Source organism: Bufo bufo, chromosome 2, assembly GCF_905171765.1.
Source record: "Bufo bufo chromosome 2, aBufBuf1.1, whole genome shotgun sequence".
Taxonomy (NCBI): domain Eukaryota; kingdom Metazoa; phylum Chordata; class Amphibia; order Anura; family Bufonidae; genus Bufo; species Bufo bufo.
The window spans coordinates 785657718-785671776 of NC_053390.1; the positions used below are offsets into that span (position 1 = coordinate 785657718).

At 46.9% G+C, this 14059-nt stretch overlaps 1 protein-coding gene across 2 annotated transcripts in view; it reads right to left on the minus strand.

Moving 5' to 3' along the window:
• The window catches only part of GRK4 (G protein-coupled receptor kinase 4), a 191639-nt gene that overhangs the window by 40261 nt on the left and 137319 nt on the right, over positions 1-14059 (minus strand). For both annotated transcript variants that reach the window (XM_040419179.1, XM_040419178.1), the window contains exon 5: positions 3734-3834. In XM_040419179.1, coding sequence (XP_040275113.1) covers positions 3734-3834 — 101 coding nt within the window. The remainder of the gene's footprint in view (positions 1-3733; positions 3835-14059) is intronic.

Sequence of the window (14059 nt, forward strand, 5' to 3'; positions counted from 1 at the left end):
AGTAAAAAATGTACGAAAGGAGGGAAGTGAAAAACAAAAAGGTGAACAAAACAGAAAAGCTCCAAAGATTATCAAAACACTTCTCTGTGATACGTCAAGAGCCTGAAAATGTCACTCTATAAAACTGCAGGAACTGGAGGACAGCCCGCATACAGTGCAGGGACAGAGCGCCACCTGATAGCATGGGGGGCTGCTTTAGGGACAATATACTGTAGGAATAGTAGAAACGAGGAGTCAGCACGCACTCTGCAGAAATTGGAGCAGACAGCCTATACTCAGCAGGAACAAGAGCAAGGGGCACTTATTTTGCAGAAACAAGAGGAGGCAGCACGCACTCTGCAGGAACAAGGGGAGGCAGCACGCACTCTGAAGGAACAAGAGGAGGCAGCACGCACTCTGCAGGAACAAGAGGAGGCAGCACGCACTCTGCAGGAACAAGAGGAGGCAGCACGCACTCTGCAGGAACAAGAGGAGGCAGCACGCACTCTGCAGGAACAAGAGGAGGCAGCACGCACTCTGCAGGAACAAGAGGAGGCAGCACGCACTCTGCAGGAACAAGAGGAGGCAGCACGCACTCTGCAGGAACAAGAGGAGGCAGCACGCACTCTGCAGGAACAAGAGGAGGCAGCACGCACTCTGCAGGAACAAGAGGAGGCAGCACGCACTCTGCAGGAACAAGAGGAGGCAGCACGCACTCTGCAGGAACAAGAGGAGGCAGCACGCACTCTGCAGGAACAAGAGGAGGCAGCACGCACTCTGCAGGAACAAGAGGAGGCAGCACGCACTCTGCAGGAACAAGAGGAGGCAGCACGCACTCTGCAGGAACAAGAGGAGGCAGCACGCACTCTGCAGGAACAAGAGGAGGCAGCACGCACTCTGCAGGAACAAGAGGAGGCAGCACGCACTCTGCAGGAACAAGAGGAGGCAGCACGCACTCTGCAGGAACAAGAGGAGGCAGCACGCACTCTGCAGGAACAAGAGGAGGCAGCACGCACTCTGCAGGAACAAGAGGAGGCAGCACGCACTCTGCAGGAACAAGAGGAGGCAGCACGCACTCTGCAGGAACAAGAGGAGGCAGCACGCACTCTGCAGGAACAAGAGGAGGCAGCACGCACTCTGCAGGAACAAGAGGAGGCAGCACGCACTCTGCAGGAACAAGAGGAGGCAGCACGCACTCTGCAGGAACAAGAGGAGGCAGCACGCACTCTGCAGGAACAAGAGGAGGCAGCACGCACTCTGCAGGAACAAGAGGAGGCAGCACGCACTCTGCAGGAACAAGAGGAGGCAGCACGCACTCTGCAGGAACAAGAGGAGGCAGCACGCACTCTGCAGGAACAAGAGGAGGCAGCACGCACTCTGCAGGAACAAGAGGAGGCAGCACGCACTCTGCAGGAACAAGAGGAGGCAGCACGCACTCTGCAGGAACAAGAGGAGGCAGCACGCACTCTGCAGGAACAAGAGGAGGCAGCACGCACTCTGCAGGAACAAGAGGAGGCAGCACGCACTCTGCAGGAACAAGAGGAGGCAGCACGCACTCTGCAGGAACAAGAGGAGGCAGCACGCACTCTGCAGGAACAAGAGGAGGCAGCACGCACTCTGCAGGAACAAGAGGAGGCAGCACGCACTCTGCAGGAACAAGAGGAGGCAGCACGCACTCTGCAGGAACAAGAGGAGGCAGCACGCACTCTGCAGGAACAAGAGGAGGCAGCACGCACTCTGCAGGAACAAGAGGAGGCAGCACGCACTCTGCAGGAACAAGAGGAGGCAGCACGCACTCTGCAGGAACAAGAGGAGGCAGCACGCACTCTGCAGGAACAAGAGGAGGCAGCACGCACTCTGCAGGAACAAGAGGAGGCAGCACGCACTCTGCAGGAACAAGAGGAGGCAGCACGCACTCTGCAGAAACAAGAGGAGGCAGCACGCACTCTGCAGGAACAAGAGGAGGCAGCACGCACTCTGCAGGAACAAGAGGAGGCAGCACGCACTCTGCAGGAACAAGAGGAGGCAGCACGCACTCTGCAGGAACAAGAGGAGGTAGCACGCACTCTGCAGATACAAGAGGAGGTAGCACGCACTCTGTAAGAACAAGAGGAGACAGCACGCACTCTGCAGGAACAAGAGGAGGCAGCACGCACTCTGCAGGAACAAGAGGAGGCAGCACACACTCTGCAGGAACAAGAGGAGGTAGCACACACTCTGCAGATACAAGAGGAGGTAGCACACACTCTGTAAGAACAAGAGGAGACAGCACACACTCTGCAAGAACAAGAGGAGGCTGCACGCACTCTGCAGGAACAAGAGAAGGCTGCATGCACTCTGCACGAACAAGAGAAGGCAGCATGCACTCTACACGAACAAGAGGAGGCCGCAAGCACTCTGCACGAACAAGAGGAGTCTGCACGCACTCTGCAGGAACAAGAGGAGGCAGCACGCACTCTGCAGGAACAAGAGGAGGCGGCATGCACTCTGCAGGAACAAGAGGAGGCGGCATGCACTCTGCAGGAACAAGAGGAGGCGGCATGCACTCTGCAGGAACAAGAGGAGGCTGCACGCTCTGCAGGAGTAAAAATGTATGAAAGGAGGGAAGTGAAAAACAAAAAGGTGAACAAAACAGAAAAGCTCCAAAGATTATCAAAACACTTCTCTGTGATACGTCAAGAGCCTGAAAATGTCACTCTGTAAAACTGCAGGAACTGGAGGACAGCCCGCATACAGTGCAGGGACAGAGCGCCACCTGATAGCATGGGGGGCTGCTTTAGGAACAATATACTGTAGGAATAGTAGAAACGAGGAGTCAGCACGCACTCTGCAGAAATTGGAGCAGTCAGCCTATATTAAGAAGGAGCAAGAGCAAGGGGCACTTATTTTGCAGGAACAAGAGGAGACCGCATGCACTCTGCAAGAAAAACAGTAGACAGGAACAAGAGGAGGTAGCACACACTCTGTAAGAACAAGAGGAGACAGCACGCACTCTGCAAGAACAAGAGGAGGCTGCACGCACTCTGCAGGAACAAGAGGGGGCGGCATGCACTCTGCACGAACAAGAGGAGGCTGCATCCACTCTGCAGGAACAAGAGGAGGCTGCACGCACTCTGCAGGAACAAGAGGAGGCAGCCCAAACCCTGCTGAAATAACTAGGCCCCATCACAGTATATCATATCTGAAAACCCTACGTCTATATTAATTTAGGAGACACTGCCCAGTGTTGATCACTGAACACGCATCCACTTTACAGTCAGAGAAGTAAAAACCATAATCATCATGTACATGGACGGATCAGCAGTGGAAAGGTCTTAGGTCATTTCCAGATGTGTCAACATAGTCAAATATTTTCACATCTGCTGTTTCGGAAAAACAGATCTCAGGAGCACATGTTGGGTGGGAGAGTGACATTTCTACTCTACAAGTCTCGCTCCTTGACATGTATCGACGTCATACTAGATGATTTATTTCTTCTGTAATAGTAAATCTTTAGAATGTACACATCCGAATGTATAAAACGATGCAATTACATGTAAATGCCACGGAGCTGTGGTTAAATCAGATCTGTCAAAGACTCCACATCTAGTATACTAGACATAAGTCAAGCTGACTTGTCTGAGCACAAAAACCTATGCCCCCCCCCCCCCCCCACATCCCAAATGAAAAGGCAGAAAAAAGAAAACTAAGAAATAATCAATTTATGCAAATCTGAGCCCAATACATTTAATATTTCCCTCTATCCCCCACTTACCTTGTGCAGTCTTTAAAAAGCTCTCTACAGGGACTCTGCTCCAGCCTCTCCTTACATTCATGTACGGTGTCCTGAGGTATTTCCGGCAAACGGGCTGCAGACTGGAAAGAAACAAACAAAAAAAAGGGAAATTATTGACAAGCCAAGCCATGGACTTGAATTTCATCTATCATATTTTTATAGGTCACAAATAAGATTCTGTTCGCAATCATTTTTCTTCCGTTGGAAATACACATTAGAAGTATTCCCTGATGTATACCTCTGTTGGAAGGCTGCAACATATGGCACGGAATGTAAAAAAAAAAGAAGAAAAAAGTATACTGAAACTGCACAAAGTAAAAATAAACAAAAAAAAGCATACTAAAGACTAACAAAGTTAAAAAAAATAAAAATGATGATGAATACTTTCCCAGCATATGGCATTCGTGGGCTGCATGGGGCATCATGGATACATTCGCCATATGCACTGAAACTTTCACACTTGCGTTATGGTTTTGAGATCCGGGAGAGGTTCTCAAAACCGGGCCAAAATGGGTCAGTTTTGTCCCCATGCATTCTGAATGGAAAGAAATCCGTTCAGGATGCATCAGGATGCCTTCTGCTCTGTCAGCTTTCCGTTTTGTGACCGGACACAAAACCGCTGCAAGCTGCGGTTTTGTGTCCGGTCATCGAAACAGAACAAACCGGATCCGTCACTAAAAATAATTTAAGTCAATGGTGACGGATCCTGTTTTTCAGGATCCTAAAAAAACGGATCCTCCACCTATTGACTTTCAATGTATTTAGTGACGGATCCAGTTTGTTCCGTTTCGATTTCACACAACTGCATCCTAACGAAACAGATGCATCCTGCATCCATGTGTAATCAAAACAGAACCGTTTTGGTCAGGTTTTGAGATCCTCCGCAGGATCTCAAAACTTTGAACTAAAACGCATATGTGAAATCAGCCTGAGGCTATATCCACACTATGGCCCCACGTCCATGACAAAAACATGGAGTGAACAGAACATTATACATACAATAGGATTCCTTGGGGTATGCTCATATGATTTCCAGGGGAAGAGGGGGGGGGGGACAGCCCAGCCCTAGCACTAAAAAAGTCTAAGCGCTGGAGCTTGTGGACCTTTTCAGTTTGGACTCTGACCAGTCACAATCACTGACTAATCGACGACGCATGACAAACCAGTACGCTCTGTAGTAATTTGTGACAAATGGGATTTAGAAGGACACGACTCAATGCTGCAATACCAGACACAGCCTACCGACAAGAGTGGCACTGTGGCAGGAATCTAGCAGACCCTTCTACTAACCTCAGACAAGCCCATTAAGTCACATCAGATTTTACAATGATGGTTTTAGAGGAAAAATATGGAACTGATTGGCATACTTTGCTGGAAATATCTCTATTGTCCGCAATGGAGGGATCTGCAACCTATCCCTCGCACTGACCACAAGTGATCTGCAGACATTGCTGATCTCCAGGGACAAAGGCGACCACGGTTGGGGAAGTGCAGTATACAGCTTCCTGCCCGCAAAATTCATAACCTTCCAGGTCTTTCCAAATGGAGGACCCCCTTCTCCTTCTATACACACCAGTCGTTATTTGCTCTGGAAAGTAATCAAACCAGAGGCTTTCAAATTCTTGACCATGGGCCTTGACTATAGCCATAGCACTTGGTGTGGGGCCCAGAAGTTGAGCGGGCCCAATCAGGTGCAAGCAAGAACATTGTACCTTTTGGTGGGGAATACCAATATGGTGGCTTTTTGCAATAATATGCATTTTCTGATATTATACAGACCTATAATTTTTGCTACTTATGCTGCTGGTTTGATTTTCTTACACTAGGTCAGGGATCAACAAGCTGTTCTGAAACTACAACTCCCAGAATCCTACTTTCACTTCTGCAGGAGTTACAAGAACAGCCAAGTTAAATGTGCATGCTGGGAGTTGTCTTTACAGCAGCTGGGGTGCCGCAGGTTGCCGATCTCTGCACTAGGTGGTGGGGGCCCCATTGTAGTTTGCTATAGGCCCCTATGAATTATAGTTACACCCCTGCTCTTGACCATATGAAGATCAGGTATCAGACTCAAGTCCAAGAGTTGACAATAGAAGAGTTTTAACCATTTAGTCGCTGTTCACATCATGTATCCACAGGGCTTCCTTCACCCTACAGAGGCCAAAAGATTGTCCATTTGGCCTCCGATGGTGTAACTTATGACATTTTTTTTTTTACTTTTTAGAAAAGTATAGTAGACAACACTTTTGTCAGTAGAAGCGTTCCACAAAAATTTGTATACTGGGCAGAATACTTTTTATTTTTTTCCTGGGAGTCAATGGGTGATATATGCCAGACTTTGGCAGTATTCCCGACATTTGAAGGTTCTAAAGAAGGTTCTAACATGGTGTGAGAAACCATCCAAATGGCAGAAAGGTTGCTGGCAACTCGCCTTGCGGTCTATGATGTCAAAGTTGTGTGTGAGCTGCGACCATAAATTCCAAAGGGTTTGATTTTTTTGTGACATTCGCAATGCGGTCACAGGAGACGGCATGTCGTTACATCCCCCCCCCCCCCATTGACGATGCAATCCTCATGTCATGGAGCCCTAGCCTTAGTCTTACAACTTTTTGGAAGGAGGCCTCTACCTGCCTAAGTGTCTTTCCCACTGTAGGAGCCATTTTTCGATGACTATTAAGGCCTCTCATCTGGGCTGGAACACAAATAAGTATAAAGCTGGCAAGTCGTTGGGCTATTATGTGTCCAGATAATAAGATTCAAGAAGGAGGAAGCTTTTTGAGCACAAACACTTTAACGCTACTTCCTAAAAGTGTGCAACCTTAACGGCAGAGCCGGAGTTTTCATTGTCTACCCCACAACAAATGACACAGGTGGAAGTGAGGCCTCGAGCCTCACAATATGACCTCGAGCCTCCGCAGAAGGTATGCGGTTTCTCAGCAGCTATTTCCATCTAAGGAGAATCATAATGGGCTGGCTCCGGTTTCTATTCAACCTGGAAATATCCCAAAAGTTTTACGTCTCCGAAAAAAAAAAAAAATTGCATGGGAAGAAGAGAAAAATGCCAGTTCAATAGGAAGGAAGGGAGTGGCATAAATAATAGCCAAAAAAACAAAGGTTGGTAAGGACACAGGCTAAGAAAAGAATGAAGTGACGGCGCAGGAGTGGACATAGGCTGACGACATTGCCAGAAGCTGCTGCGTGAAGCCCTCAGGGTGTGTGTAACGGGAATTCCCTCTAGTTGTTGCCTCCAATATGATCCACACCCGCGTCACATCATATATATGTAGATGAATTACAGACGTTGCTTAGGGATTGCTCATTTTCTGTAAGAATTCCCTGTTTATAAGTGGAAGGGCAATGAGCACAGAGTTAAAAATAAAATCTAAATTTTTCTACTAATTGTCTACTAAAGCCGGCCATACTCATGGGATCTCTGTCTGCCGAACTTTACACTGCCGAACTAATACACATTAGGCCTCATGCACACGACCCATTCACTTCAACGGGGCCGCAAAAGATGCGAACAGCACTCCGTGTGCTGTCCGCATCTGTTGCTCCGTTCCGTGGCCCCGCAAAAAAAATTATAACATGTCCTATTCTTGTCCTTTTTGCGGACAAGAATAGGCATTTCTACAATGGGCCGCCTGTTCCGTTCCACAAATTGGGGAAGGCACACATGAGGCTTCCGTGTTTTGCGGATCGCAAAAAACGGAACGGTCGTGTGCATGAAGCCTTAGACCGTCAGCTGGTCCCACCAAGCTGACATTAAAGGGGTCTTCCCTATGCTTTTTTTCCCCTAATTTGGACTCTCCTGACCCATTTTCACCATGTAAAACAACCCCCCTGGTTTCTTTCCATCCTTTATGTAGCACTTCCTGTTCCTGCATCCAACCAAACCCATGATGCACTTCTCCTTTCTCTGCCACAGCTCCAGCTCCACCCCTAATAATGACCAGCTTATTTATAGCTCCTCCCACCCAGCTAGTTACATAGACACTCCCCCATCACTGCCCCGCCTATGGACATAACATCACGGGAAGTAAGAGCTGCATAGACATAGCCATGTGACCACAGCCCAGAATGGGAGATAGGAGCAATACAAGGTAAAATAAATACATTACAAAATTATAGCTAGCTTAATAAATGGTTATTTTAAAGGATGTTGATGCAAACTGGAAAACCCCTTTAATGTGTACAGTCTGCCTCACAAAAGTACCCTTCTTGTCGCTTTCTCCCATTACAGGACTATGCAATATGTGCATGATCGGACGACTGGGGCCCCCACTGATAAGCAGTATGGAGACAGCCACGCATTTGTCGTCACTCCCCATTACAATATATGTGAGATACATAAACATGACTGCTCTCTTTTAGGCCTGATTCACACCATGCAGCTTTTGGTGCAGTTTTTTTTAAACCAAAGCCAGAAGTGGAGACACAATGCCTTGCAGGGCTAGCTCAGCTGAATGTAATGATATCTTTCACTTAGCAATCTGTCGCTTCATTCTGGAGAAAAAGTACTTTTAACCCATATACAAATGAACAGTTAGGTGCACTGAGGGCGGGCCCAAACTATGTGTGCACCCTTATTCCTCCTGCTTCCTCTGCCGGTTCTCAGTTTTCCTTCTTGATTGATGGGTTCAGGCAAGATCACTATGCAGGAACCCGGCCCTGTCAATCAAGGAGAGGGAGGGACTGGCAGAGGAAGCAGGAGGAGCAATTGGCCACGCCTCCGGTGCACTTAACTGCTCATTTGCATATTGGTTAAAAGTTTTTTTTCTCCAGAATGAAGCAACGGATCGCTTAGTGAAAGATATTATTACATTAATCTTAGATAGTCCTACAAGACATTGTGCCTAGTTTCACAGCAAAATCTCCTGGTGACGGACTCCCTTTAAAATGGAGAAAAAATACAAAACATATAAATGTAGGCGCCACCCTGCAGCATCCGTTCGCTGAGAGCCATGAAAGCGTATGTGGTGAATACAAATCTGGGGCCAGAAACCACAAACTTGTGCCGAGTTTTATTCCATTCCTCCTGTCGAGCACGTCTCTTAAGCCGGACTTCCCCTAGTTTAGCTTTTCTACCACTAAGGCTGGGTTCACACGGGCGTTGCGGGAAAATGTGCGGGTGCGTTGCGGGAACACCCGCGATTTTTCCGCGCGAGTGCAAAACATTGTAATGCGTTTTGCAATCGCGTGAGAAAAATCGCGCATGTTTGGTACCCAAACCCGAACTTCAGAATGCATAGTAAAACAGCGCTGGAGGGGTTAAAAATAAATAAATAATAATTTAACTCACCTTAGTCCACTTGATCGCGTAGCCCGGCATCTCCTTCTGTCTCCTTTGTTGAACAGGACCTGTGGTGAGCATTAATTACAGGAACAGGACCTTTGATGACGTCACTCCGGTCATCACATGATCCATCACCATGGTAAAAGATCATGTGACATACCATGTGATGACCGGAGTGACGTCATCAAAGGTCCTGTTCCTGTAATTAATGCTCACCACAGGTCCTGTTCAACAAAGGAGACAGAAGGAGATGCCGGCTGCGCGATCAAGTGGACTAAGGTGAGTTAAATTATTATTTTATTTTTTATTAACCCCTCCAGCGCTGTTTTACTATGCATTCTGTATTCAGAATGCTATTATTTTTTAATAATAATGATCGGGTCTCCATCCCGATTGTCTCCTAGCAACCGTGCGTGAAAATCACACCGCATCCGCACTTGCTTGCGGATGCTTGCGATTTTCACGCAGCCCCATTCACTTCTATGGGGCCTGCGTTGCGTGAAAAACGCAGAATATAGAGCATGCTGCGATTTTCATGCAACGCACAAGTGATACGTGAAAATCACCACTCATGTGAACAGCCCCATAGAAATGAATGGGTCGGTATTCAGTGCGGTTGCAATGCGTTCACCTCACGCATCGCATCCGCGCGGAATACTCGCCCGTGTGAAAGGGGCCTAAGGGTACTTTCACACTAGCGTTAGAAGAATCCGGCAGGCAGTTCCGTTGCCGGAACTGCCTGCTGGATCCGGAAATCTGTATGCAAACGGAAATTATTTGTTTGCGGATCCGTCTGACATTGCAATACCGAATCCGTCTCTCCAGTGTCATCCGGAAAAACTGATCCGGTATTTATCTTTTTCACAGATTTAAAGGTCTGCGTATGCGCAGACCGAGAAACAGGATCCGTTTTTCTGGAACACTTGCTACCAGATCCGGCACTAATACTTTCAATGGAAATTAATGCCGGATCTGGCAATCCGGCAAGTGTTCCGGAATTTTGGCCGGAGAAAATACTGCAGCATGCTGCGGTATTTTCTCCGGCCAAACACCGTAAAAGGGACTGAACTGAAGACATCCTGATGCATCCTGAACAGATGGCTCTCCATTCAGAATGCACTGGGATAAAACTGAAAGCTTTTTTTTCCGGTAGGACGGAACTCAATACCGGAAAACTTTAACGCTAGTGTGAAAGTGCCCGTAGCATCTCGACTGCTTCTACTAGAGAAAGTGGAACTCTGCAAACAGGTGTGGAAATCTCATCCATCAGAAATTCTAAAGAATAATATATCAATATTGTGTGCCCCCGGCTTGATAACCCTTTAAATATATTCTGACTTAATAAGTCTCACAAGATTTTCAAAAACAATAAAAAAATAAAACATTTCAAGATGTGTGCCAATAAGCAAAAATACTGAATAGAAATAATTCATCCATCTTTTCCGTCTGTTCATCTGGTCTGAGGTATGTATTTATTCTAGCATCTGCTTTTATTTTACAGATCTGACCTGGGGGTCTGTACAGGGGTCTATTTACTTCGGGGTCTGCAGACAATATGCCAAATATAGTTAATGTAAGGGGACACTATTATTATGGGTTGCTTTCTGTGCGGCACTATTATAAATCTCTGTACAGTACCTGGGGGCACTTTACAGGTGCAGCATTGGGACAGCAGCAAGTACAGCATTGAGAGTAAGCAGTAGGATGTAGAATTTGTAGGGGGTGCTGAAAAAGCAAGGAGCCGGCAAAGTCTGGCAGCAAATTCTACAAAGATGAGTTATGGCCTCAAGAAGCTGTCATGGCGGTCTGGGCCGGATAGAGAAGAAATGGCAAAAAAAAAAGTTTTCCCATTAATGTGTTCAGAAATGGTCTCTAACTATACAGGATTGCTTTTATAATGTGTAAGCGACTGAAGATATCAGAATATACTGAACAATGTTCATGGGGTGGAGGGGGAAGCGCTCTCATAAAACCTTTGCACTGGGCCCACCTGTCATGCCCCACTCTGACGACGTGCGGAGGTCGGCCAGGATAGCAGCACGAGTTTAGTATTTGTTTTGGTGCAGTGCTGGATCCGCCTCCCATCAGGTGCACTGGGTGGAGTCATTAGTTTAAATGGCCTCCAGCTAAGTGCTCTGAGCGGATTATACTGATCATTTGGGTCTGGGAAGTTTGGAGGAAAGGTTGGCTGTCAGTTCCTGCTCTCAGAAGAGAAGTGTCATTTCTAGTTTGGTTGTTTGTGTCATCTATCCCATCCAGGTTCTGTGCGAGCAGGCTGCTCCTATCTCCCCACTTCACCATCTCAGGGAGATCAGGGTTTTGTCAGTCCAGGCTGGAGGACACAGCACACCTACCTTCAAGGTCTGCCTGTGGGCTGAGCAGTGCAGGGAAAGAGGTCAGGGATTTACTAGGAGGTGACCCTTCCCCTGTCTCTCGTCTAGAGCCTGGTTGGTGTGCACGACCGCCATGACACCACCAGTGTGTAAAAAAGGCCCTTCACAGCTGTATTCAAAGTTCAGCTGCTAATTCTTCTTCTTATTATTATTATTTAAAAAAAGGTAAAAATCCTGTTGTCAGATATACCCCTAAGGCCTCATGCACACGACCATATTTGGCAGATCGCACACAAACCCATTTATTTGTATAGGTTTGCAAATGAAAGAACCTGTCTTATTCTTGTCAGTTTTGCATAAAAGAATAGGCTTTTTTACAGTGGGTTCCGTGAAAATTACGGGATGCACACAGACAGCATCCATATTTTGCAGATACGCAATTTGCAGACAGCAAAACAGATACGGTTGTGTGGAGGAAGCATAACAGCTAAGCCGAGCAGCTAAAACATAGCGAGTGATTTCTGTACAATGTCTGGTTTAAAGGTAACATTTTGCAGAGCCGCATCTGAACAGACACTGAAAAGATGAAAAATTAAGAAATCAGCAGAATTAGGAATGCAGCTCTGGAGTACGATACATAATATAAGTCAGGTTCAGTACAACATAAGTGATACAAACTTTACTATGACAGTATATCGTGACTGAGTCGTATATATAAAAGACTATAGTAAATGCCCACTACTAGAAATATGGAGCTGTGCAGTATAAACAATACAAGGAGACGTGGCACTCAGGGGTGCACCATCAATGGAGCCAGGTGAGGCCTCAGGCAGCACCAGGTAGGGGTAAGAGGGGGGCAGCAGAAGGGCCATGGGCAATGAGCGCTTTCATTGTGGCAAAGGGGTTAAGAAATTGGCATGGGGGGGCGCCATTTTAGTTTTAGCCTCAGGCAGCAGAAAGGCTAGGTGCACCCCTGGTGGCACTCACCAGATCACTGCAGCCCCCTCAAACATCTGATCCCCAAGGGTGCAGAGTAGATATTGGTTACTTGTTCTAAGGATAGGTTATACATTTTAAAGAACCCTTTAAGCAATATATTCTTAAAGGGGTTATCCACTGATTAATGAAAAAATGCTCTGCCTATCACAGTTCAGGAGGCATGTCCATGCTCTCCCTATCACAGCTCAGTGGGCGTGTCCATGCTCTCCCTATCACAGCTCAGGAGGCGTGTCCATGCTCTCCCTATCACAGCTCAGGAGGCGTGTCTCAGTTCTCCCTATCACAGCTCAGGAGGCGTGTCCATGCTCTCCCTATCACAGCTCAGGAGGCGTGTCTCAGCTCTCCCTATCACAGCTCAGGAGGCGTGTCTCAGCTCTCCCTATCACAGCTCAGGAGGCAGTGGAAGGATGAAACTGAGCATGTGCGGCCTTCTCAGTGAGCAGGACAAAGAAATAAGAAAATAACAAACAGCAGGTGGCGCTATACAGAGACATTTTATTGAATAACTCAGTGGCTATGCAAAATTTCTAATTACAAGCAATAACAAAAGTATTCAGATCCAGGTGCTGGTTTGAAAACTGTACAATATTTTTTGAGGGACAACCCCTTTAAGGTGGAAATTTACCGCCATTGGCTGTGTGTTCTAAAGGGCTGCAGTACTGTAATCCAAAACCCAACAGGGATCTAAACGGTCCTTAATTTCTAATCTCATAACCAAAAAAAAAACTGATTAGCAAGAACGCAGTAGCTTCAGCTCAGCGACGGGGATTAGAATGAACATTTTTGCAAGGGCTTGGGGCGTTTAATATAAATCCAGGCTATTAACCTTCTAATAGTCTGGAAAATCTCATTATCCGGCACCTTGTCAGACCGTAGAGCGTGGAACTTTACTGTGCTTTTCTCACTAGACAGACACGGGCTTTCCATGAATGAATGACCTCCTTCTCTCGCTTTACACCTGTGTTTTGCACAGGAAAGGTCCACTCAGCCTCAGATAAGGCTTGTTTGTGGAGTCCGGGCTCCCCATGAATGGTCTGTTCAGCAGAACTGTGACACTCTTCAGCATCTGACTCAGTGACACCGCATCCAAATTCCTGATATTCTACAAACCGTATTTAAAATGCCTCTGAGGACGGACGGCCGCCATAAAGTGAAATAACGCAGCATTCCTCGTCAGGCGCTGTGACCTCAACGTGCCAAATGGAAAGAGCTCGCTCTGATTAAGTTACCTGAGCAGCGTTTACTGCCGGCCGTGGAGCTGGGTGTCGGTATCTGGATATTATATCAGACGTGCATGCTCCGAACCGTGAATTGTGAGTGACCCCTGTGGGGTGGATTATATATCCTTGTGATAAATCTCATTGGGGGATTCTGGGTATGTAGGACATATGAAGTGCGAAAACATATGGCTTTGCCATTAAACGCACAGGGATGATACATTTCAGAAGAGGGTATATTTCAAATTTTTTTCTTCTCCACCCACATCCAAAGTAAAATTAAAACATCTATTTGGAAGGTGCCTTCAGTTCCTCTAGACTCCGCAGTCGTATTCTTTGGGAAAACAGTGAAGTTCTACCATGTACCATGTTAATATAAAACCAGCACCGTTCTAAATTCAGCTTTGGATGTGCATGGAGAAAAAAAGTGTAACCTAAAATAAATACATAGCGAGAAAAAGCA